The sequence below is a fragment of the Diprion similis genome, chromosome 14 (genome assembly GCF_021155765.1).
Source record: "Diprion similis isolate iyDipSimi1 chromosome 14, iyDipSimi1.1, whole genome shotgun sequence".
NCBI lineage: Eukaryota > Metazoa > Arthropoda > Insecta > Hymenoptera > Diprionidae > Diprion > Diprion similis.
In genome coordinates, this window is record NC_060118.1 from 13,617,825 (window position 1) to 13,643,532 (window position 25,708).

Sequence of the window (25,708 nt, forward strand, 5' to 3'; positions counted from 1 at the left end):
TTGCCAGTATTGGATTCGTTGCGGTTGGTTAACCTGCGGGATCAGCAGGTTGTGTATACATACATTACGGAGTGTATTTTGATCTGTCATACGATTTTTGTAAACGTCAGGTGGACGCGATACGTAAAATAGGTCTGCCAGATAAAGAATCGAACGATGCATCGGTGCGGAGAGTAAACGGTTTCAGCTCCTCGCAGTGAAATGATAATGCTAAAATATTCGTACGTTCAGTTCCTCAGCAGTGTCGACGTGTAAAATGGCGTGGTTCGGCGACGGTCTGTCTAGCCTCTCGAATTTGAAGGGTCAAATAACGAGTTTCACCAAAGAGGTTCTCTCCGAAGGAATCGTCGAGGAAATAGGTAAACGGACCTCCGATCCCCTTGTGAAATACCTGAGCCTTGAGGCAGCTCTCGAGTGCTCAAAATAAGCGCTTATTAGCTACTGTCAATGCACGTCTCTGTTTTATCAACCAATGAGAACCGTCTCAATTCTACGTCACGCCTGCTCAACCGCGGGAATTTCAAACAGAATACAGAGAATACATTCCTTGATATTACTAATTTTCAGACGAACGAAGCAAGGAGCTAATCGAAGCGAACGAGAAATGTGTACAACTCCAAGAGTTGCTTATATCCAAGGATGCAGAGGTGAGAGGAATACACGATCGTCTTTCCTTTTTTTCGTCGCATTTTTATCCGCCTTGAAACGTGTCCCGTTTGCGCAGAGATACAAATTGGAGATTCAAAAAGTCTGAGAAACGTTTTTACGCAACAGAAATAGATGAACGATGCAGACCTTTGAAACTCCAAAGTGTGTCAAAGGGTGATTTGGAATAGACAAATTTCAAATTCAGAGATAAAATAGAATCGAAACTAGTTGATGGTGAGTATAAGAAGAATGTGGAAGCAACGCGAGAGCGTATAAGAAAGACGAGGAAGAGGGTATGTGGCATGGATGTAAGGGAGTTTGAAAAAAGGACTATTTTACACCACCGGCATATGCGTTCGTAATTCTGGCACCCCTAGGTGCGACGGAGATAAGGGATGCCGAGCAGCACAGCGAGTCTATGCCTCGGTGATTAGAAAATATTTTAACAGATGTCCCTTTCCCTAATAACCATGACTGAGTGTAACGCAAACAAGCGGCTCGCTTATCAGTCGTTATCTCCTCACCCCGTTTCACCTCTCTCTCTCTCCATTCTCCTCCCATGGATTGTCCCACCCCGAGGTTTTCGTGGTAGTTGCGCTCCGTAAATGCCAATCAATAAATTATTACAGCATTTCAACGACATTGAGCCGTTTATCAGAACTATAACAATACCCCGTGCGAGTAGACTTACAGTTAATACATATCCGTAATGTAACCTGTTCTTAGGGTGTGGGAAGAACATGAGAAAAAGTTTCATCTTCAATCTCTTAGAAAGATCAAGTTACAATATCGATGTATAAAACATTGATAGATCGATAAATTTTATTAATACATCAAAAATTTCGGTTCAGTATTAAAGTAACTGACCAACGGATTCCTGATCTACCTTCTTCCTATATATATCGTAAGAAAAATGGAATTGAAAATAGCATTATTCGTTCAGGTAGGTATAATACTCGGCTTATACCTTGTCCACCGATGTTCACCTTGCGGGTTGAAGGGGGCCCTGAAGAGAGGGGAGAGACGGGTGGTGGTGGTGGCGAAGGTGAGGGTGACGGGGGGGGGGGGGGGGGGGGGGGTTATCGCAGTACAAACCCGAGATAACGAGCGCAAACAAAAATTCTAACCAACCTCCGCTTCGCGCGGCACTGCGGGCCACTTTGCTATATTACAGCTTGCTCGACTTCACCTTTTCTATAGACTATACTAACCGGACTTCCTCCTGATTGTGGACACCAATATTTAAGTCCCAGACGACGCAGGATGACTATATACATACATATTACATATACCTTATTCATCATTCATTACGGTTTTGGTTTGTTTATTCTTCGTTTTCTTTTCTCTTTCGCGCAGTCGACGCAGCGGATTTTTTTGTGTCGTTACGCACCGTTAGAATTGTATGAAATCTAGTAAATCATATCGAACCAAATATACCCATATTTTTTCAAAAGCAAACTCCTAGAACGTTGTTATAAGATTGTTGCAAAATAATGAATTTCTTTCTAATGTTCCGTGACGTTGACGTTGCGTATAGCTGATACTTCATGGTTTTTACAGTCTCATCAAGAAGCTCCTTAATTTTTTTAAGGACCCTTCGAAGCGACGATTAATCGCATCTCGACTGTTACCAGTTTCATTACAATATGTTTATGAAACTTTGCCAAAAATCTTTGCACATATATATATATATTCTCGCGCATACCGTATACCTGTCTACAGTATGGATGCGTCAGCGCATGATGTAGTCGCTGTATATATGTAACATACAATACAGTACGCTCGACAGATAGAGGCTATTTAAATTATTCAACGATGCGGGATTCAGGGCGGGGAAAAAATATCTCCAAACCATTTCCGCGGGAGTTCTTTTACCGGCCTGTTGTTTTTTTTATTTTATTTTATTTCATTTTTTGTTTGTCAAATCACGTATCTGTAGCAGTAAGTAACATTTTCTACCCGAATGTGAGTCTTTCGGGTATGATGATTGAAAATAAATTCTGCGTGTATTTAAAACGTAACAAGTGTGGAAAAAATGGTATAATATGTACGTAGATAAATGTTATACGACAGGTATTATATACTTGAAACTTTTCTATAATATTATTTCTCTGTATTTTTATCTCGTGTTCCACGGCAGTAACAATGTGAAACTATCTTTTCTGAAAATTTTTAACACAAGAATTACATATCCCGCATGTTTCTTGTCGCAGATTTCCCTTCTTCGTCGGCAAAACAGCGAGCTTCAAAAAGTTGTTCTGGAATATGACGCCCAGCATTCGCAAACGGTGAGTAAGCCAGTTTAAAGCGTGTTTGCCTACCTATATACGTAAAAGTTTCTCCACCTCTACTATTATTCCTATTTGTTCCTTCCCGCTCTACGCTCTGCCAATCAAATCAGAAGAATTGCTGCACCGCGCCTTCGAACAACGTTATCACGTTTCTTTTTCATCTATGTCAACCTAAATCACAAAGTCAAGTAATCGTACAACGTTGTACGTGCATTTCTATATAGGTCGGTGTAACACGTATATTAGAGTGTCTAAGGAAAAAATAATTTGCCAATATTCACCCAAATGGCAACCTCTGAAGAGTTTTTTTCTTTTGGGTTTAAAGAAAGATTCTTTCAAAAGATGAACGTTCTACGTTACGTCCAAGATGGCGCTCATTCAATTTTTCACTTTTCTTCACATTTTTTCAATCGACTATCTCGTTCAAAAACATTAACCGTCAGAGCAGAAGACTGGTCGTGAGGTAAACTGTGACGCTGATGTACGCAGCTCGGAATGTAGATATTATCACCAAATATCATCTTATCTGCAAACATCAACGTCAAAGTTAACCCCACGACCAGTCTTCTGCTCTGACGATCAATGTTTTTTGATCAGTTAGTCATCACGTATTAGACAAATATAACTTATCAATTTTGTGCAGCTGCGACGGTTAATTAAACTGTCCGGCAGATAGCTATAAAACAATATCTAAGCACGTACACCATTTTTTGGCAATTTCTTGAAATTCGGAAATAAATTCACAATCGCAGAAAAAAAAAATCAAAAACGCAATCTGAAATGAAAATAAATGTATGTATCGTCAATTCAACACCATCATCTGACGTTCGAATACCAAATTGACTACAAAAATTGTTTTATGCAGCAGTCGTCACTGGCCAATTTTAAGACCGCCTATTTTTTATAGTCTAGTCTTGCATGTTTATTTATTTATTATTATTATTTATTTTTTACTTCTGCAGTTTCTACGAATTTTTCGTAGAGAAATTAATTTTATCATCATAGTATGTCTTGGAAGAAATTAATCAGATAACGGAAAGGCTTACGTTCCTTAGATTCGGAAGGAAAAAAATCATAGATAATTTTATAATATTTTTCATCTGTACTCGATCAATTTAATCTACATATAGTTAAAAACATATCTACCTGCATCCCTATGTATTTGTATATACAAGAATATCGCCTTGCGCAAAAAACACGTATAGTTTGTGCTAGTAGGTATATAGGTATACTTAAAATAGATATACGGTAGAAAAAGTAAGCAGAAGCAGAAGCAGAAGAAGAAGAAGAAGAAGAAGAAGAAGAAGAAGATAGGTCGGAACCGCGAAATTACCGTACGCGCCCAGAACTTTCTTTTCAAACATAAATCTTACGTCAACCTTAGCAATTACCTACAAACAAAACGAACCGTTGTTAAAGTACCTATAGTACCTATACTTGTACATAAAGTTGCGAAGCGAGCGGCGTTTTCGTGTCGGATTATACACCGGGAGCTCTGAAAGGCTCGGGGCTGCAGCTGATAAACCGAGGCGAAATGTTAAACAGAGAAGAACACAAGAACAGAAACTGTGCGTGTAGTTATACGGTTATACGACACACGTGTCGTCGCGTCGCCCCTTTGGCGTCCCACCCCGCGTGTGTTTTTTTCCAAATGCGGGCTCTCAGGGTTCATTATCCGGCTATATTGCATATCCACCCGAATAACAATCATAATTTCGGTTTAAAACACCGTGCCGGAGATAATTTCTTCTCTTTTATTATACAAGGTAAAATTGTTCTCTCTTTACGTCACTTTGAAAGAGAGCGAGAGAGAGAAGAGTTGACATCAAATTCGTTACTAATGTTTGCCTCCATATCCATCTCCATCTCCATCTCCATCTCCGTCGTCGGCGAAGGGCGTGCAGGCTTAAAAGTCGGTTACATACGTGGTTCGTATCTTGGACCAACAAAGGCGAGTCCACGACATTCTCGCTGACGTTAAAAACCCGCGTCTTTTGTAGACACGCGGGATGTTTCGAGGCGCATTGGACCTTTGCGTTATTACATTCATGTCGCAAGCGTAATTGTTTTTATTTTTTCTGTTTTCTGTTTCTGTTTTTAAACTTGTCGGAGTGAACCGGTACATCACGCATTCCTTCCTTCGACGTCAACCCCGACGGAGGCAAACAGCTAGAGTTCACCTTTGACCTGGAGCCGGAAGTCCTGCGACGTTTTTATGCCAGACATTTCCGTTTTCTTATCGAAAAATAGCTCGCGGTAAAAACGATGATGTATAGCCAGGGTGGCGCAGATTTGTCGAGGCAAAAAAATGTTCGTCCTTACACTTTGGTTGAAAAACAAATAATCTACACAACCGCTTCGTAAAGCCTGTTGAAAATTCCATGCAAAACCAAACAATGATTTTGTTGAAAAAATTTTTATGCAACTGCCAAAAAATAATAGACAAAATTTCCTTTATCATGGAAATGGTCTAGAAATTTTCTAATTAATTAGTAATTTTTAGACCGTTGAAAAGATATTTTACCTGGTCAAAAAAAAAAAAAAAATCGGCTCTTCATAGTATTGAAGTGTTTAGATTATAAAATAAAATATCTGAGAATCTTTCGAGAATTTGAAAAACGGTCGTTTTCAAAATCACTTCGAATATTTGTAAATAATTGAGCAGTTTAATAAAAAGTGTAAAAAAAAATTCAGGGCAATATTTCCGAGTTGTGAAAAATGCAAAACAATTTTTTAAACAAAATGAGAAATAGTGGGAGAGTCAGACGTTTGTCGTGTCCGCATATTGAAGCGATATTAAAATATGATATTTCCTAGTCTTGGTTGTTGCTTTATATATACGTAAAATGGTAATTTGTCGAGAATTCGAATCGATATTACCCAGGTTGCACCGATATCTCGTGACACTAACGCCGGTACATGTATAATAAGCACGTAGCTAGACAGCTGCGGACGATTCGCCGTTCGGCTCGTTGTTCTTGAACGCCGAATGAGGAAGCGGGGCGAAAAAGCTCCCCGCGATAACGGCCCGAGCAGAGAGACAAGCGAGCTTTTGTGATAGGCGATGGTGTAACGCATAGGTTTGCCGGGTAAATTTTTGATAGTGACTATGACTACCCCGTTCCCCTGTCGGCTATAAATGCAGCCAGCTTTGGGGAGGCCGGAGCCTGTCCCTGCCTATCCAAGGTCTAGGATCATCGAGTGTTCCAGGGAAGATAGATTTCTAGTGTTTCTCAGCCGAAATTCTTCCACCCGTTCCTGCTCCGTCGTCGGGACTACGTAGTTGCAGCGAGCGATGATCACGAGGATCACGAAACACTCGCGTGAGTTCGAAAGTCGTTTTTATCAAAAAGTTAAGGGGACTTTTACGTATATATCTTCAAATATCGAAATCCATTTATCTTTGACAGCCTCGTTCTATATGCAATTCTGGACAAAGAGAGTCTACTGTATCGTCATTTGACGCAGAAACAAAGAATGGGATGAATCCGTATCATTTATTTATTTCTGCGTGAAACAAAAATTTATTGAAGTATTTTTGTTTAGAATTGTGTATAAAATGGGGTTGTTGAGTCCTTTTAGAATTCGAGATACATGGAATTCGATATTTGGAGATATAACATACACACGACACGTCTAAATCGACCAGGGGATCCCCTTAACGTCCACTTTTACGGACACATTGTATTGTAGCCTTTGATCACCAGCTGCGCCCGCAGGTTGTAGTTTGCGCTAAAAGCGAAATACCCCGCGCATTATGGGGGCTGCAAGCTATAGCGCAAAGTAGTAAGGAAGGAAGTAAGGGAGGGAGGATTAGTATGCGGTAGAAAACAAGGGAAGAAAGTATAACGAGAAGGTAAAATTTATGCGTGAGGGATGTCGAAAGAGGAAAAGAAACCGGCGCCGTTGCGATGTGACACACAACGTGTGTGTTTTCTCGATCGGCCCTGCGCGTTCGTCGAAGAGCCTCCCGGTTTATTCTAATACGTTAGTATCTAGGTAGTATCTACGCAGGCGTGTAGCATCGCGGGGCATTTTATACATGCGTAAAATATAAGCAACGCAAATTAATGGAAATTCTAATGACACGGTGAGGCGGAGGGCAGCGGGGGTCATACCCAGATCTCGAAGTGGGCTCTGAACGTTGAATAACGAGCCTGATTGTAAGTCGGATATACATACCCGTACATATGCGTATACGGCATAGAGTCGCATACTTTTAACGCGTTCGTTCTTTGTCGCTAAGAGAGAGAGAGAGAGAGAGAGAAAGAGAAACAATTTCGATTGTGTGCGAGAGACGCGTCCATCGATTGAACACCGCCTCGGACAATATTCTCGTTAATTTTTTTCCGTTATACACGATATATAGCTGATGCATCCTATTATACATCCTATTATGAAATAATTTCACTTCACCGCAGTGTGTTACAAAATACAAAAAAAAATTTTAAACAATAATAATACTCCATATTTCGTTACGCGCGGATGAAACGTTATATGTTACTTATACACTAATCACCCTGTACTTTATACAAAAACATCCCCATCTCGCGTGTCTCTCTGAGATCATTATTCGCAATTATGCAATACATCGCAAATAACTCAATTCTCAATGACTTTGTATATATATCGTTGATAGATATGAAATTTTGTTATTTATTTATTTTTTGTCTCTTAACCATGCTACGCATAATATTAGGAGTCCATTCTTTTTAAGACTGGCGGTATAATTTCGTATCATGATATATTATATAAAATGTAATATCATTATTATTATTATCGTTGTTGTCGTTGTTATTGTTTGTTTGTTTTTTTTTTTCACTCAATTATTATTATTATTATCGTTACTTACTACTCGTTATCGCGCGAGGAACAAAAGGTCCAAAAAAAGAGAAAAAATAAAGGTTAAAATGAAAAAGACGACGTCGACGCAGCTAGAGAATGACAAATATTCCGATAAGATAGCTTATATATTTGGTTCGCACGTGCGTTATTGCTGCCCAGCCGGGTGTCTCTTACACCTACATAGGTATCTGTGTATGCATATATGTATTTATATACTACATACCAACGTGCAGGTTACACAGGGCATTATTACACGCGGCTCCTGGCTTCGTCCCTCGTGAGGCCGCCTCTCTCGCACAGTTACTCCGTCACCTCCGCAAGTGCATGCCCATGCCCATGCCCATGTCCATGTCCATGCCCATGCTACGGAGGCTCCTCCTTGTCGACCGGACGCGACGAAGAGAACGGATGTTCCTCCGGAGGAACGACGACGCCGGTACCGCGATACTTGCAAGCCGCAGAGCCAGTCAGTCGCGGCGAAAGCGTCTCGCGGTTCGCCTCGCCGTGGTCGTTCTAATTCACACACCGTATTTCATTTGAAAAATTTTTTGAAATGGTAATTACGATTCGATTATTGAGAGGATAGCCGGCAGTGATCAGTGTTACGTTGAAAAGACGAAGAAGCGAAAATTTATTATCGATTCTTGTTTGACGCTTTTTTTTTTTTTATTAAATTTTCAATATCCGAAATTACATTTTTTCTTCGTCAAATATAACCGACGTATGTACATAATTTATACATATACTTTGTTTATTTCGTGTAGTAAATTGTCGATATCGAATATTGTACGTAACTTTTGCTACTGATATATAGTATGTATACATACAGATAATTATATGTATATATGCGGCTGAAGTTGGTATACCTGATATACTCTCGATGCAAAGTACAACGCATGTAACGCAGACGGAAAGGTAACGTAAATTTTACATCCTTTAAAAAGAAAAAAAAAAAAAAAATTTCAAAGTTTCTATTATTGTAACTTGTATAGCATCATTAATAACGGAGCACCTGTGGAAAACAAATTAAACATGCTAATCAACGAGCCGCGCAAATGGCCGGAGTAAAAAAAAAAAAGCTAATACATATGCATAAACGAGAAAAAAAAAGAAGAAAAAAAAAACGAACAATAAAACGCTAATTCCATCCTGTGACTCGACGGATATGTAAAATGCATCATTTAGTACTCAAACTTGAACGAGTCATAAATTTCAACGTATTCGTAGTACGTCTATAAAATATCACATCTCTAGTATACCTACACAAGTTGAAAGAAAGAAGAAGAAGAAGAAGAAGAAAACGAAATTAATCAAACTCTATCTGACATTTACGAAGCACGGATCTATCTGTGAAGCTAAAAAGATCGATGTATCATTTTCCTCGTTTTCCTCCGAAGTAGGTATCACAGACATCGATATAGTCGAAACGAATTTCTGATCGATCAATGATACCCGCGTAAGGTATACCCAGTATTCAGTTAGTAAAATTCAACAGGTCAAAGCATAATGAATCCGTTATGCATATATCATATGTATGTATAGTAATCCATTCATAAATTCATCAAATTTCCATAAGCTTTGTGCAGCGTAGGGTATAACGCGGTGTGTTTCCACCTATAACCTACCTATATATATATATATTATACGACACGGATCGAGTTTACAGCTTTTAACGAAATATTTCACAACGAAGTACATATTCTCACGTATTCTCACGTATATTGTATACGGGGGTATAAAAACTAGCAAAGGAAAAACGGAGCTTACACCTCACAGTCGCCATTTTCGATTATTTTTCTCTTTCTGCCAACAACGCATAATATACGTTGAAAAAATTCTCACCATTTGAAGATGATGATTTGTCGCATGTTTATTTATTTCGTATACCTATACATATAAATTATTGCGCATATTATACAACTCTCTTTCTCACCTCGTTCCATTTCCATTTCTTTTATATATATTCTAAACACAACGTATAGGTATATATACTTATATTAGTTACATACTGCAAAAAATCTTTCGATCGAGAGATTGCACCTAGCGGCATAGATCTCCATAGAGAAAAGGAAATAGACTTTTCACATCCACGTTACCATACGTATTACATACATGCAGTAGTTACATAGTGCGTTATTATAAGCGAACGCGTACGTTCTACGTACAAAGATCAAGAACGACCAGTGAGCTACAGATCATCGGATCGAGCGCGACACGAAATTTTTTTTTATTTATTCACTCCGTTCCATATTTGCGACAAAAAAGTATCATCAGAAAAAAAAAACACTATTCATACAGTCCGAAGTAAATTGTATGAAAAAAATAATAATAATAATAATAATAATTCGCATTGGCATTTCTGCAAATATTTTACAATGATATTGTAATGCAGTAGTTGTTACACGTTATAACGACACACGTAATAATTGTTTCAAGTACGCGTTACCGTACAGTTGCGTTCGTTTTTTTATTTTATTTATTAGTTTTTTTTTCCCTCCTTCGTTTTTTCTCTTGAATAGACAAAAGCAACAAGTCGGTGACAAATCTTCTCTTCTCTTTTCCCGTCTCTCCAACTCTTCATTGTTCCCTGTGTACATATGTACAACCTGTAATATATAGGTATATGTATATACCTTGCAGGCGTTACCCACATGCTGCATGAGTTTCTTGTCATACGTGTCAGACTGCAAAGGAGCGCGACGAACTTATTGAACCAACTTTATCTCCTCACTTTGCAAACCGTCGTTTCGACTCGTTCGCAATTTACACGAGGACTCGCCTCTTCGTGCTCGCGGGACTCTCGAGGCGATTTTACTTATCTGTCGCCGAGGAACGCGCTGACTCTTAATTTCGGATATATCATCCACCCAACGACGTCTGTCTAGTCGCGTATGTCGTTGTCTCAAGTACAGGATATAACGATATCTCTTCTATCCATTCTAGCGCTCTTGGATTCCTTGTACGTATCTATTATATGTTTTAAGCGAGCAAAGTGATTTCACAATGAGACTTGGAGGAACAAATTCCAGGAATAAAAAAAAATAGATTATACGTTATTAATAGATGTACGGAAAGAATAAAATAGCAGATTTTACTAAAACACTACAGGAAAAAAGAATTACGTCAAGTTTTTTGGTGATACATACTTGATAAAATGGAGTATTTACTTTAGAAACAGTGAAAATCACTTTAAGCAGAGTGAAATTGGCTATATTCGTGTACTAAAAAGAAACTTGTATTTTTCACCAAAAATGTTCTTTTTCTCATCTCCGTGTAGTACGTATCACGTGGAAGTATAGGAAAGAAACCGAAATGAAAAAATAGATAATAAATTACGCGACAGATGTATAATGTATTAATACCGACGTTCAAATGTATGTCGTGTACTCATTGGCAGCGCTAAATACCTCTCTATAGGTATATTAATACGTACATACAATAAAAACCTCCTCCTCCTCCTCCTCCTCCTCCTCCTCCTCGTCCTTGTCGTCCTCGTCGTCGCCTAGCGAGCGAGCAAGCACCGCATGTGCATCGCGTTTGACGTTACGTCACTGCTCGCTCGCGTTGTCGTGTCGCGTTTATTATACTATTATTGCTATTAAACAGTCCGCGCGTATGAACGTATGTACGTATGTACCTATGAATGTAGCACATATAATATATATATATATCTAGATACGTATTGTATGCCTACAAGTGTGTCGTCGTCGCAAGCAAGCCACCTTCGCGATTCATGTGTCACGCGCATAGATGTGCAGGCATGGGTTTGCAGAAGGGCAGCAGCAGCAGCAGCGACGACGGACTTGCGTATGTTTGTACGTTTTGTATACGCATGTTACATACCTTCACGCGTTTGTCCAAGGCTTGGAGTCGAGGGCTAAATAGAGGAGTTGAGTTGGACGATGTGCACGCACGTTGCACTCGGTGCATGGCACAAACTTAAAAGAGAGTCTCGAGGTTGCGGAGAAAATTGAAAGAGAGAAGAAGGAAGAAGGGAGAGGAGGAGGAGGTAGGGAAGATAAAATAGAAAACTATGTATACCGCACGTGTGTGTCTATATACCGTTCCTTGCGTTATACGCAACAACACGCGTGTGCATATGAATAATTGTTCGTCGTTGCGGCCAAGTGTTCTTGGCTAATACCTAATTTCCTTAGGTACATACGTTGTACCTTGGGTTTCATGGGTATGTAATGAATACGTAGATATATACCGCAATGAATGGTGCGTTAGGGACCGAAGTGTGAATTTAACGTCTGCTGCACCAGCCTAGCTCTGATCTTTTTGCACCTTTTCTTTTCTCTGCATTTTTATATTCCATTCGTTAGATAACACGCGCAATGGTTGGTTAGACATGCGGTGTATGCATGCATGTACCTGTGGTACTTGATCTTAAGTAGAAACCCGCGCGTCCCGTTTCACAGTGCAAGCTAAGCAACGTTAATCGCTGTATGTAGCTATACTATATACGTCACACAAGCTTCGCGATGTTGCAAAAAGGCGCCATGATTCGAAACTGATCTTGCCATTCGCTCAGCAAATTAGTCGGAGAATCGTTATTCTTAGTACCTACCCTCCTCCTCCTCCTCCTCCTTGAGCTGACACGTTTCGTTTGACTCAGGATTTTTGCAAAAGTTATTAACTAAGGATTCATAGGATAAAGGGAAAGAAAAAAGAAATTGATGATAAAAGATTCTCTCAAATACCAGGTAATATGTGTAACATAAGTAGGTGGAGTACACGCGCGTATAATCATCTACGAGGAATCCACGTAGATTCTAGGTATAGACCACCGGCACAAGTATAGTCGCATAGCCAATCATAGCCAGACCGGGCTTATCTACAGGTTCTGTCAACCGTGCGCGATTAAACTTGACTGCATGTACCTACGTATACACGGTGGACGGGAACCGTTGATTATTGTCGACCGATATTCTTACGTATATATATTTATATAGCGTATATTCCAAGGTGCAGATCTAAACTCACAATTTATTACGATTCTCATTTATAAATGCGGAAGAAATTTTAATCAAATTTTAAACCATTGTACTGCTGCTGGGTTGTTAATACATATATTTCATCGCTGCGGTAGAAGAAGAGAGAAAATTTGTGTACATATATAATATATGTATACAGAGGGATCGAAACGAAATAGATGGAAAATTGCTTACGATGTAAATAAATATTTAGAAACTGGCAATCCACTCGGTATGTATAATAGAAACGAGCGAGAGAATTTAAACTAGGCAAATATCAACTGCGACCCGCATGTAATAAAAGCGAGAGGAAGTTACACACGGACGTGAAACAGGTGAGAGACCCGCGAGTCTTCGGGTCACCGCGTGTGTTTCAGAAACGGGTAAAAAAAAAAAAAGGAAAAGAAAAAAGAAAACGAAAAGAAAACACTGAGCCAACAAAGCCAACTGGCATACCTCTTCGATATCTTGACGCGGGCTGTGTAAATATGCTGCAAGACGGTACAAAATGACGTTTTGTTCACCGCCTTCTTCCCGTATACATACTCGCATCGTCGTGAGGCTGCAGCAGAACGCGCGGGTCGAGCAGCTTTTACTATAACGCGGCAGAAAGAGTAGGGAAAAGAAAATGAGCGATATTCCCTGAATTTTAGAGTTTTGAGGATAAGGAGAAAAGGTTTGTGTCTTCGCTAAGTGTCGGTAAAATGTCGATAATAGAAATCTGCGTCGAGAACCGGCTTTTTTTTTGTATTCTTTAACTGGTACGGGAAACGAGGCAAGGAAAATGAACGAACTTCCCCCAACTTTCCAGTCAAGTTTCCCGCATGCGGCTCGCGTACGTTACGCCTCCTACACCTTATCCCAACGATTCCGCGCCTGCGGCCGGATTGATAGTGACTTCCTTTCCCACGTTCGCTATCAACGAGGCTTAAACTCGTCGCTCCGGGTTACCCGCGGCTTTGCGCGTTGTTATTTTCTGCCTTGCGGTGTGCAGCTCGTTCCGTTTTACCTGCACTCTGGTCCGCCGTCCCACGTAAGCCTGATACGAGCGGGGTGCAGGGTAGGGGAGGCAATGGGCAAAGGAGAAAGAGAGAGAGAGAGAGAGAGAGGCGTGCGTTGGGTGCGTAAAGCGGCTTCGAAGCGTATAATACGGGTCGTCAGTAATCGTGCGATAAGCCCGCGAAACGCTCGGCGCTAATCGTAAGCGAGTTGATCGTGCGTGAGAGGCGGAATGGAAGGCGATTTGGAGCGCAGAGTTTAGCAGGCGTGAGGCGACCCTTCGGCCACGGCTGGAGCCCGACTCCTTCGTCATGCAAGTCAAACGACGCATTATTCCTTGACCTGACCCAAGGAAGCCTCCTTTCATATTCATCAGTCTTTGCCCAACCATTTATTTTGTATTCCTTTGAACCGGCATGCATGCAGGCACACGGAGACCGGCGGAACCTCGGAAACGCGTCTTTGCATAAACCGTTCGAAATCGACCCCGTCGCGGCGTCACGAACGATTTTACATGTGTCGCGTCTCCGACGTTGACATCCAGCCGCCACCGTCGCCGTTGCTGCTGCTGCTGCTGCTGCTGCTGCTGCTTTTACTGCGACCGATATCCGATCGGCTTTCGAAAGGAATAATTTCTTTTTCCCCCCCCGAACCAAATCGTCTCGGAGTATCTAGTTTTTTATTCACGAGAATCGATCACAACTCGCGTTGAAGATAAACGTGACGGTGTAACCACAAGTAAAAAATGAGGAAGTATTACATTATTTCTATTACAATATATGCAGGTGTTTTATATTATATTCGGAGCCGCAATGATTCACTCTTTTTTGGAACGGAACGAGGCGAGATGATAAAAAACGAGTTCCGATGAAACGGTGTCTTTTATTTAATCACCTATGTATGTACGTACGTACGTACGTACGTACGGACTGCTGTTTGCGAAATACTAAATGAAGAAAAAAAGTGTTAAAAAAAATAATTGAAAAAGCAAACTCAATGCCTTCTTATTGCAAGTGTGTAATTGCACGGCGCGTTACGCATCTGCGCCTGTGTGCCTTGCGCATATTGATATCGTGCGCTAAGGTAGAAACAGAAAGCATTGTTCGACAGGCGACACGAGATCTTATGTAAAAGTGCGCTGCTGCCTTTCCGCGGTTTCCCCTCCTCACCTCCGAACCCCTGCAACGAAACGAACCGATAACGCGACGCCGATATGCATGGCAGTTGCAGCCTTATAAGCCGGCCACGGTAAAGTTTTTCCGCACCGACCTCGTCCTCGAGAGTCTCAATAAATCGTCGTCTGCGGTAATTATAATTACACAAGGCGCAGGTGCTTCGCTCTGTTCTCTCGCTACACCTTATTTGCGATACACAAGTACTAATCGCGATAATACGGATTTTTGCATTACGTTTTATTTCGTACGTTTATACGTGTCGATATTTTCCAGGACGGTAGCCATCAGAATGACGACGGCTCAGCTTTCTTTTGGGACCCTCCGTCGGCGAAAAATCGTGATGCGAAAAAGGATAATCAAACGAGACTCCTTCAGGAGCAACTCTCGCAAGCCACCGTAAAAATTCGCGAATTGGAAGCGGAACTTAAAACTGTACAGAGGGTGAGATGCGTTTTAATTATTCGGAAAATAAAGATCCGTTCGTATCTCTGATGAACGATGTCTGATTTAATGATTTGCAAACCAATGTTCGCACAGGTAAACGCGCAAAGCTCGAAGGAAGACGTTCTCGATTGTAACCAAAGAACGGAACTCCTGCGAGCGAAGCAAGACATGATAAACCGTATCATTCAGATGGGCGAAAAGGTGTGTATATACCTATACCGACTGTGTAAATAAAATTGAGTATAATTTGCAGAAGAAATAATTAATTTCATCTGTTTTACAGAATCGCGAAGCCGAACGAAATATGAAACGTCTTCAGCTGGACGAAGCTGTTCTGGTTAATGATTTTCGTGGTATAATGTCACAGCTGGGTTCAACGGAGCAGTTGGACCTTATTCGGGCAGCTTTGAAATCCTTGGAAACCGAAAACGAAAAGGAAATACTTACGGGGCGGGAGGAGAAGTTTGACGTGAATGAGAAAAGTATGACACATGACGAACGCCAGTTTGAATCGGTCTGCCTGAAGACCGATAACGGCAATGAAACCGCTAAGAGGGAAGACAAACTTAACGGGGACACGTCGAACAAGGAAACCGAGCTCCTGAGGAGAATCGCTCAGCTTGAAGAGCAAAACGTCAGTCTGAATACCAGCATCGTGGAACTGGACCAACAGCATTCGGAATCAGTTGGTATGAAACTTGTTGTGAAACTATCATGACGTGATAGTTGAATAAAAATGTAACAATTCCCGTTAGTAATTTAAATTTCTTATAAATATCTGATTCTAGAGAGAGTTTTATCGATCAAAGATGAAATACAGAATAAGCATCAAACGCTTCAAAACGCTTACGAGCAGCTTTACGCTGAATACAACGAGGCGCAGAGTAAACTCGAAACCGTCGAATCCAAGCTGCAGTTTGCCGAGGCGAACAACAATACGATTGCTGCAGTTTCCTCGACAAGTATTGAAGAGGTCGAAGAATTGTCGAGAAAGGTAAAAGAGATACTGAGGAGCGAGGAAATCGAGGTACAAGACGACAAATCTATCTTCGAAACCGTCGCCGAGAAGTACGTGGAAAGTAAATGGAAGAAAGATATGCTTGAAAGAAGGTTGACCGAGGTAAGTAGGGAGCTGAAAGAAGTTGCCGAGATAAAAGAATCCCTGCAATTAGAATGCGACGACATGCAGCTCAACATCGATTCGTTGCTTGCGGAAATTCAACATCTGAAGTCTAATTTGCCATCGATTCCTGAGGCGAGCGAGGAGCGGGTTGCTTCCTTGGAGACCGAGACCGAGTCATTGCAGGAAGAAATCGAACGCCTTCAATCGGAAAATACCGCGACAAGACAACAAAATTCTGAGTTGGTAATGGCCGTGCACAACATCGAAGCGACGCTGAGGAACCAAGAGAATCTGGAAGCCGAATTGAGGAACACGAAACAGCAGCTCGATATCGCTCAGCAACAATTATCGGGTGCTTCGAAAAACGTCGAAAACAATGAGAACATGCTCGAGGATTTAAGTCGCAGATTACACGGGTCATTGGACGAAAATAACGAGCTTCGCACGACGATTGATCAAATGAAAATAGCTCAGAGTGAGTTGGAACAGCGACTTAAAAATCAGATAGAGTTGACGAAAAAATTGGAATTGGAACTTGAAAGTCTGCGAGAGGATTCAAGACGTTCGGTATCGAATGAAAAGCGGTTGGAAGGCGAAATGAAAACGCTGCAAGATGCGGAAAGTCGAATGCAGAGTGACCTTGAAACCGCATTGCGGGAAAGAGAGGAACTCCAAATTTCGTTCGGTACGTCTAACCAGGTGGCTGACCTAGAATACGATTTGTCAAATATGAGGAAAGAGTTGGACGAAGCACTGAGTCAGGTGGAGATCCAGCAGAGTCAAATAGAAAAATTGTCAAACAGTAACGAGAGGTTGGTCAAAGAGAATTCTTCGTTGCTCGATCAGCTGGGAGCGACTCAGGACGAGTCACTGGACAATATAGAACTCTTAAACACGGAAATGGTACTGCTTGAGCAGAAATATAACGCCCTAGAAAAAGAAGTCGGTGCTAAAACGGCGGAACTTGCCGAGGCCTTAGAACAGCTTCATGTCAACGAAGGGAAATGCGTTAGACTTGAAAACGAGTTGGCAACTTGCAAGTTAGTCACGGAGAAATTACAAACTGAGAATGAAAGGTGTATTGAATTAGAAAATGAATTGAAAATATTGAAAGGAAATTTAGAAAAGTTTCAAAGTATCGAAGGAAAATACAAAGATAGCGAAGATCAATGTAGACAATTGAAAATTGAATTGGAGTCTGTTAAGAGCAAAGCGGAGAATTTGTTAACGGTTGAGAAAAAATGTTGCGAACTCGAGGCCGAGTTGAACGACTTGAGAAACGTAGGAGCAAAGCTACGATTAGCGGAAAGCAAATGTATTCAACTAGAAACGGAATTGAGAGATATACGATCGAATCAGTTAGCTAGTGCTACGCTAGAAGAGATGCGGAGAGACAGCGATGAGATGAAAGATGTCCGCGACGCATTGGCGGAAAAGACGCGTGAGAATGAAATTTTAATTGCCGAAAACGCAAAGCACTGCCGCACGGAGAAATCTTTGTTAGAAAGTAATCAAGATTCAGCAGAGATGGCCAGAGAAACTATTAATGGCTTGACTCAGCTGGTTAGAGAGAAAGATGCCGAGATACAGAATTTTAGATCAACAAGCAGGACCGAAAGCTCCGACGGTAAGCACGAGGAGCAATTACTGGCTATGAAAAAGGAGAGGGACGAGCTGGTGAATCTTGTTCAAGTAAAACATAACGAGAGCGTCCAATACCATCTTGAGATACAAAGATTGACGCAATTGGTAAACGAACAGCTAACGAATAATCAAAAACTTAAGGTGGAACATGACAGGGTTTCGGAAGCAGTGAAAGAAAAAGAAGCTGAACTTCTATGGGCGCAAAACGAGCTTCAAGTCGTGCGTCAAAGACTGAAGAACTTCGAGGAGTCGAATAATTATGGTGAAAACTGCGGGGTGGTTGAGCACTCTGTCCAATTAGCTCAAGCAGGGATTCTTAACGAGAAGTGCAACGCATTGGAGGCAGCTTTGGTCCAGGAACAATCTAGCAATAGAATTTTGCAAAATCAACTTGTAGAGAGCCAGAAGAAAGAGGCGGCGGCAGGAAAGGAATTGGACCGATTGAGAACTCACTTAATGGAAATCGAGGCGAGTTATACAGAGGAAGCTCTCTTAGCTGAACAGAAACAAAAGGAACTTGAAACGAAATTGATGCAAGCCGAAGAACGGGTCAAGAATAGTTCTACCGTTTACACTTCTGCGAGTATCCGGGCTAATCAACAAGTCGAAACGTTACAGCAACAAATGGCTCTTATTGTTCAACAGAGGGATGAGATACAAAAGAAATTATCCATATCCGAAGACAAGGTTTTGGCACACTCAGCTTCTCTCACCAATTTGCAAATTGTTTTGGAACAATTTCAAAGAGGTAATAGACACATTAGATAACATAACGCCTGGTGGTGGATTCTTATCGGAATTATAAACTCTCTACTTTTATCATGCTTGTGAGATAAGATTTTGCTATTCATTTTTTGCTCATATTTGTCACCGCAAGAGTAATGTAACCATTTGTGTGTCACGTTTCATTGATCTTAAATACACTGATCTCGTTTTGCGTACGTTAGACTTTGTTTAAATTACAATGTAATTTTTATTATTTCGTCAACAAAACTTGAATTCTGAGCTACCAGCGATAACGGGAAAAATATCAACATTCACAAGCGTCAATAATTCAGCCTTTGAAATGAAAATTCTGAAGATTTCGGAAAGCATAGATAAATTCTTTAATGACATATATTTTTTTTAGACAAAGACAAAGACATCCTATCGGCAACAGAAAAATTACGACAACAGCTTGAGGATTCTTATGAAAGACAGGCAGAACTTTCTGACGAAATTACCAATCTCAAGGTTAGCATTTAACGTGTAATGATTATTGTCAGCTTCTAAACAGACCGTTTGCAAACACAGAAGAAAATATTCGTCTGTTACCATAAAACTGATTCATTTATTTCAATTTTTTATCAACAGGATCAATTGTTGGAAGCTAAAGAATGCTTGCAAGCAGCGTCAAGACTAAGCGAACAACTGGATAAAAAAACTGAAAGAATCGAGGAACTGAAACAAGAAGGTATTTTGATTTTTATCCGGAATGAATTTACGTTTTATTCTGCATTTGGCTGCATTTTGTTGGTTTTGATAAAATCTGCATGAAGATTGTTGATTGGAGCATTATTGTAAACTGTAGAGTGTAGAATATAATTCTACGTACCTATGAATCACATAAGTCAATGTGTAAAGTTTGATTGCAAAAATGGGTGATCACTTTTTGAACTGGAATTTGATTTGTCTAGTTTTCAGTTTTCGTATTCACACTCTACTAGTTATGCCATACACACTATGGTGTCCCTTATTTAGGCTGTTGACGAATTTTTACCGCCCCACTCTCCAAATCAACTTCAAATAATTAGAAAACAATCACCCAATTTTTTCAGATTTATAGTTGGCAATAGTGCTACTGTCTGGGAAAAAATTCGGGCAACGATACGTCAACACTCTAAATTAGAGACACCCTAATATACACATAAGTTTATACAACAAGAGGACGGTTTGTCTATAAGGCGCAGGCACAGGGAACGTCGCAGGAAGTGATTTGAAATCTGAAAAAATTAGTGGCCAAACTTACGACCCAACAACAAGGGTGGCGCAGCCAATTATTCTAATCCAATTTGATGTATCGAAAGTTACGACTACTTTTAATTTGATTCTTAAATTAACCCTGCAAGCTGAGCCTAAAGCGAGTAGACAAACTGTAAGACTAATAATATTTTGACAAAAAAAAATTTTTTTCACATACAAACATTTTTGTGTAAACGTTTAGTATTATTTTACTGAAAATTTCAGCAATACAATTTGCGGTAGCCTCAGACATCCAAATACTAATTGAATATCCCGAAACATATCCTAGCAAGGTTTTTTGTAAAAAAAAAAAAGAGAGCATCAATTTGGCTGTGGCCTGTGACTAATACACAAATAAAAATAGTAAACGAAAGAGCATAAATAAATAAGCACATAAATAGTCCGGTGGCGTAGTCAAATATCAGCTGGTAATTCTGGGATTGTAAGAACTAGCCCAGGATTCTTGCTGGTATCCGGCTACGAACCGGTCCGACGCCTTTGCACACTAAACAGCATCTCGTCTGGCTCATGCATTGCCATTGGTGCCGGTTTTCCTACTTTTCGTTTTGATTTTTTATCCATTATAATATAAGTTGTTTTTATATCGCATATTCGTGTGGAGGTATTTTTACAGGATTATTTATTATAGAGCAGTATATTTCAAAGTATTTTCATTCTTTTATGATCCCTTTTTGTCATGAAGTTTATACTCAATATCTTCGCCTAAACCCGATACAATTAGGATCTTGCTTTTTTTATTACTTTATCACATGGGTCTCACGTTCCGAATGGCAGTATCGGAAAAACTAGACGTTAATCAGTTAACGTTGTAATAGCTACAAGCTGTTGATATATTTATTAGAATTTTTACTTACAATCTCACATTGCACATTTTTAAGGTGAAGTAAATGCTGAATTTTTAAGCAAAGCTTTTATTATATCGATTGGAATATATTTTTCTTATTCATTCTTATGTAATGTTTGAACGATTGTTTCATATTGAATTCATATGAATTCATATTTTTTTTTTCTGTTTTCTTATCATAATAATTTATCCACATCTTTTTACAGCGTTAATTTCAATCGACTATCGAGTTAATATTCTTCTTCTTGTTGCACGCCCTACATCAGTAACGTAGCAATTTTATGTAATTACCAAGTCTTACATAATAACGTTGCAGTTAAAATGCACATATTCCTTGAGATAGCAGGTAGTTAGGTAATTCAAGGACTGTCGGCTAGTTTGAACAATATATCTATGTCGACGTTCATTCCAACCATGAACCGAAACTAACATAGTTCATTTTAAATATATCTTATTCAAACCAGCGAAGTTAACTTGTCCTGAAATTTATTGCACGATGTATGACAGTTTTATTTTCAATATTACTTTGTTTAATAATTTTATAAATAGTAGAGTTTTGACTGATATTAAAATGTGTGATGAAAGTGTAAGTCGTATATTACAGTATAAAATAATCGTCGAGTGCGGTCGTTTATGAATCTTAGAACTGTTTAATATTTAACATACAATTACATGGTTTGCATGAATATTTTATTTTCGTGTAATACGTCAGTTGTTGTCAGATTAAGTAAATACAATGCTGGGCTGAGATTAAACAATACAATTTCGAATCAAGCTACACCAATTAAATGTGAGAATCCTTTAATGAAAAATAAATGAAAGTTACAAAAGAGGAGAAATATACACTTTCCTGAAATTTAGATTTACATAGAGTTAACCAAAGATAGAAATGAAAGAATATTTTGGTAGCGACAGAGTGGATAATCTCATGCGGTAACTGTGAGCGTGTTGATTATAGGAGCTCATATTACCTCGTGGGATTTCCCACCCGCTACTACTATCCTACAAATTCTCAGAAAAAGACTAAAAAAATTTGAATGCATATTTCCATTTCACACACAAAGTTAGTTCTGAAATCTTAACACGGTTTAAAAGTACTGAGAACGAAATGAACCCGTGGAATGACTCTGATTTGAAATTAATAGATTTTCATTGAGTTTTAAAAATGTAAATCGTTTCATTGTTTCACGATTATGTATATATACTGTTGAGTAGTATCGTTTGCCAGCTTGAGGTAACGAGTGTGACCCAAAACGCACATTAATATGATATTATTGTTTTTAGCAGCATGTATCAATATAATTATACTTTATCGAAATGGCATGACAAGAGAAGAATGCAGCATGTTTAACCGAGTTGTGAGTGTGAGTATTACATCAGGTACTGGTGTAGCTTCACGACAACCAGTACTTGTGTTATACTTGCGCTTATGGTCTCATTACCTACCAGCCTGAAGCCACGCAACGGCCGAATGCACACATTATATAAATTAAAGCGTGCTCAATATCAATTTCCTTGTTGTTGAAGTATCGACCGGTAAACTTGAAGTAATGCAGAAATGCATTGACCGAATGTATGACGCAGTCACAATTTTTTATTCAAATTTATTGTACGCAAATATTCTGGTCGATTGGCAAACCAAACCGAATTAACAATCGTTGATTTTCGTTGATTAAAGTTCCATTTAAAAGTAATACATTGTTTTTTACAGTTGCTCGGTTAACAGAACTAGTTAATACTGCGGATGATCGAATAGAAGGAGCAAATAAAAGTGGCGAAGGAAAAGTAGACAGGTTTGTAAAAAGTTTTTCACAATTAATTGTTCAGCCATGTTTATCTTCTAATAAGATCGTCACAAGACGCACAATAATATGTTGTATTTTTTACAGGGCTCTCGTGAAGAATTTAGTTCTCGGCTACGTGTCGTCAGCAACTGGTGACAAGTTATCGGTACTCAGAGTATTGGCTACCGTTTTAGATTTCAACGAATCAGACCGAGAGAAGAGCGGACTGAATAGCCCTGCGGCAAGTGGCAGCTGGTTTGCTGGTTTACTGCGAAGCGGAGGGGCTGCTCAGTCGAAAGTAAACTAATCATTCTCGTATTTTGTTTCAATTCGTCATTTTTTAATTAGAATTATGATTTAAGATCTACAAATCCAAATGTTACGGTTTACGAAAATTTTAACAAAACTTTAACGCTTCCGCAGGATCAAGAGGCGTCGTTATCTGCGGCGTTCGTCAGGTTTTTGGAAAGTGAATCCAAGCCAAAAGCTCAACTACCGGCTCTACCAATATCTACTACTGTAAATAAATTATATTTCATGTCTAACGTCTGCATTTTGTCAAATGTGTATTCTGGTTTTTTAACGTAAAATTTCTATTCTCACAGCCTCCACCTCGCCCGGGTCACAGCAGACAACATTCCTCTTCGTCTACTCAATCAACCCTACTGTTATCAAATATCACATTGCCAACATTCCCAGATTTTGTTCCTGCCAGAAATACCGGCTCAATTCTAAAGGAGGTTCTGAAGGACAGCTGATATTGAACTTGTTCTCAGAAACTTGACATTATTATTTTTTACTTCGCACATTCTAAAAAAAAGAAAGAATTGCGTTGTAAACTTTTTTTTGGTCGATATTAGAATCAATTCGGACAGAAATACACCCGATTTATTTCAAATTTGTAATTCGTCGAGAATACTGTGGGTGCTGACTTCTGACTCGTATAGATAATCTTGTAGATAATTGTTCTAAAGTTAATTCAGGCGATGTGTAGATAACGTATGAACAATTGCTCATGTAATGAATAGAAATTCAAAATCGCAAATTTCAAACTTATTCAGCACCGACTGCACATTCGTCTTCCTATTTGGATTCAGTGCCCTTGTATGAATATCTATTATCATTCTCATATAAGCTTAGTTGTAAAAGTTTGAAATGCGCCATTCTTTCACTGTTCGATGAATGAAAAAAATTACACGGAATGCGAAATATAATGAACAATAAGCCATCATCCGAATTCCGTACAATCAATTTGTTGACATTTGTATTAAAACGTGTATAATAAAGATTATTTAACTGTATATTATACCGTGATAAGAATAATAATTTGTTTATATTGAAAAATTTCATTTTGTGTACATAATTATTCCTTACAATTATTAGAAACCGGAGAATATTTTATGCTTGCTAGTCGTATCAATTTTTTTTTTCGCCTCTCTAATTCTTAAAACCACATTCCCTGATCGTTTATATAGTTTCATGTGTTTTTACATTTCAAAATAAGTAATCATTTGGTGTAATAATCACTTCGTATGAATATCAGTTCTACGACTACAACTACTTTTCCTTTTATAGTGACTAAAACCGAAAATTCAAGGACATATTTGCGGCCATCTCACACAGCGGCGAGATAAAAAAAAGTCAAAGACGCGACATCTTCAGACGCAGCTAAAGTTAACAAGAAAGATGTCTATAATAGACAACTAAAATTTCTCTTTTTCTCAAAAATATTATTAAAATAATTATATTAGTATCAGCTGCAATACGATTTTCGGCGATTTGCGCTTACCCTCTATTTTAGTCGGCGTTATATTTCAACAAATGCAACAAAATTAATACTTGGGGTAGCTATAATTAACGTACGTGTATATGTATTATTATATACCTTATTACTAAAATTATTCCATATTACGGAACAGACAATCTAATTCTTCTTCTCTATACCTCCTCTTAAACTATATATGGGGCATTCCAGGTCAATTCGACAAGGGTCTGACCCTCACTCTCTCCAATCTGAGTCTTAATGACCGGAGGTGTTTCGTTAGCCTAAAATAACATCTCCAAATTTTTCTCAGATTTTTACCAAGTCCCCTGACGCCCCCCGACCCCTTAAGATGATATTTTCGAAAACGGTCAATCGGACATTTTTGAAAATTATGAAAAAAATTATATAAATTCTGTAGGCAAAAAGAAAAATATCCCAACCAAAATCGAAATGGGCAGGCAAAACGGTAATTTTTTATCAATTTTTTTCACTGAATAATTTTCTTTTTCAGTAATTTCGATTTTTTTTTGCATTTTTCAGGATTCAATGTATTTTCCTATATAATCTATATAATCAATAAAATATATTGAATCCTGAAAAATGCGAAAAAAATCGAAATTACTAAAAAAAAAAAATTATTCGGTAAAAAAATTGATAAAAAATTACCGTTTTGCCTGTCCATTTCGATTTTGGTTGGGATATTTTTCTTTTTGCCTACAGAATTTATGTAATTTTTTAATAATTTTTAAAAATGTCCGATTGACCGTTTTCGAAAATATCACCTGGGGGCGTCAGGGGGCTTGGTAAAAATCTGAGAAAAATTTGGAGATGTTATTTTAGGCTTAAAAAAAAAACACCTCCGGTCATTAAGACTCAGATTGGAGAGGGTGAGGGTCAGACCCTTGTCAAATTGACCTGGAATGCCCCATATATATATAATGTGTTAATAACGGAGATTCATTTTATCCTTAATTATAAGTATAACAAAATTAAGAAGAGGACGTGTCAACTCTTCATCTATAAACTTCTAATGTACCGCATATTACAGTGTATTATTGTATAAAGGTTTTACCGCCATGCCACGTGCGACGTAGATGGAGGAAGAATAGGAAACAATTCGAAAGGCATGCGACTTACTCTTGCGG

The 25,708-nt window shown here is 39.0% G+C and overlaps 1 protein-coding gene across 4 annotated transcripts; it reads left to right on the forward strand.

Annotated features, from left to right (window-relative positions):
- The first annotated feature begins 39 nt into the window (after positions 1–39).
- LOC124414528 (thyroid receptor-interacting protein 11-like) lies at positions 40–24,147 on the forward strand. Of its 4 annotated transcripts, XM_046895485.1 has the most exons (13): positions 40–359; positions 568–647; positions 2,862–2,936; positions 15,211–15,378; positions 15,475–15,582; positions 15,665–16,070; positions 16,170–18,896; positions 19,278–19,381; positions 19,502–19,601; positions 22,726–22,807; positions 22,904–23,096; positions 23,222–23,317; positions 23,404–24,147. In XM_046895485.1, exons 1-13 carry the CDS (start codon positions 257–259, stop codon positions 23,554–23,556), a joined length of 4,395 nt encoding a protein of 1,464 aa, XP_046751441.1. In that variant the 5' UTR covers positions 40–256; the 3' UTR covers positions 23,557–24,147. The 4 variants fall into 4 exon arrangements, with proteins under 4 accessions (XP_046751441.1, XP_046751443.1, XP_046751442.1 ...); XM_046895487.1 differs by lacking the exon at positions 15,211–15,378; XM_046895486.1 differs by lacking the exon at positions 2,862–2,936.
- The last annotated feature ends 1,561 nt before the right edge of the window (positions 24,148–25,708 follow it).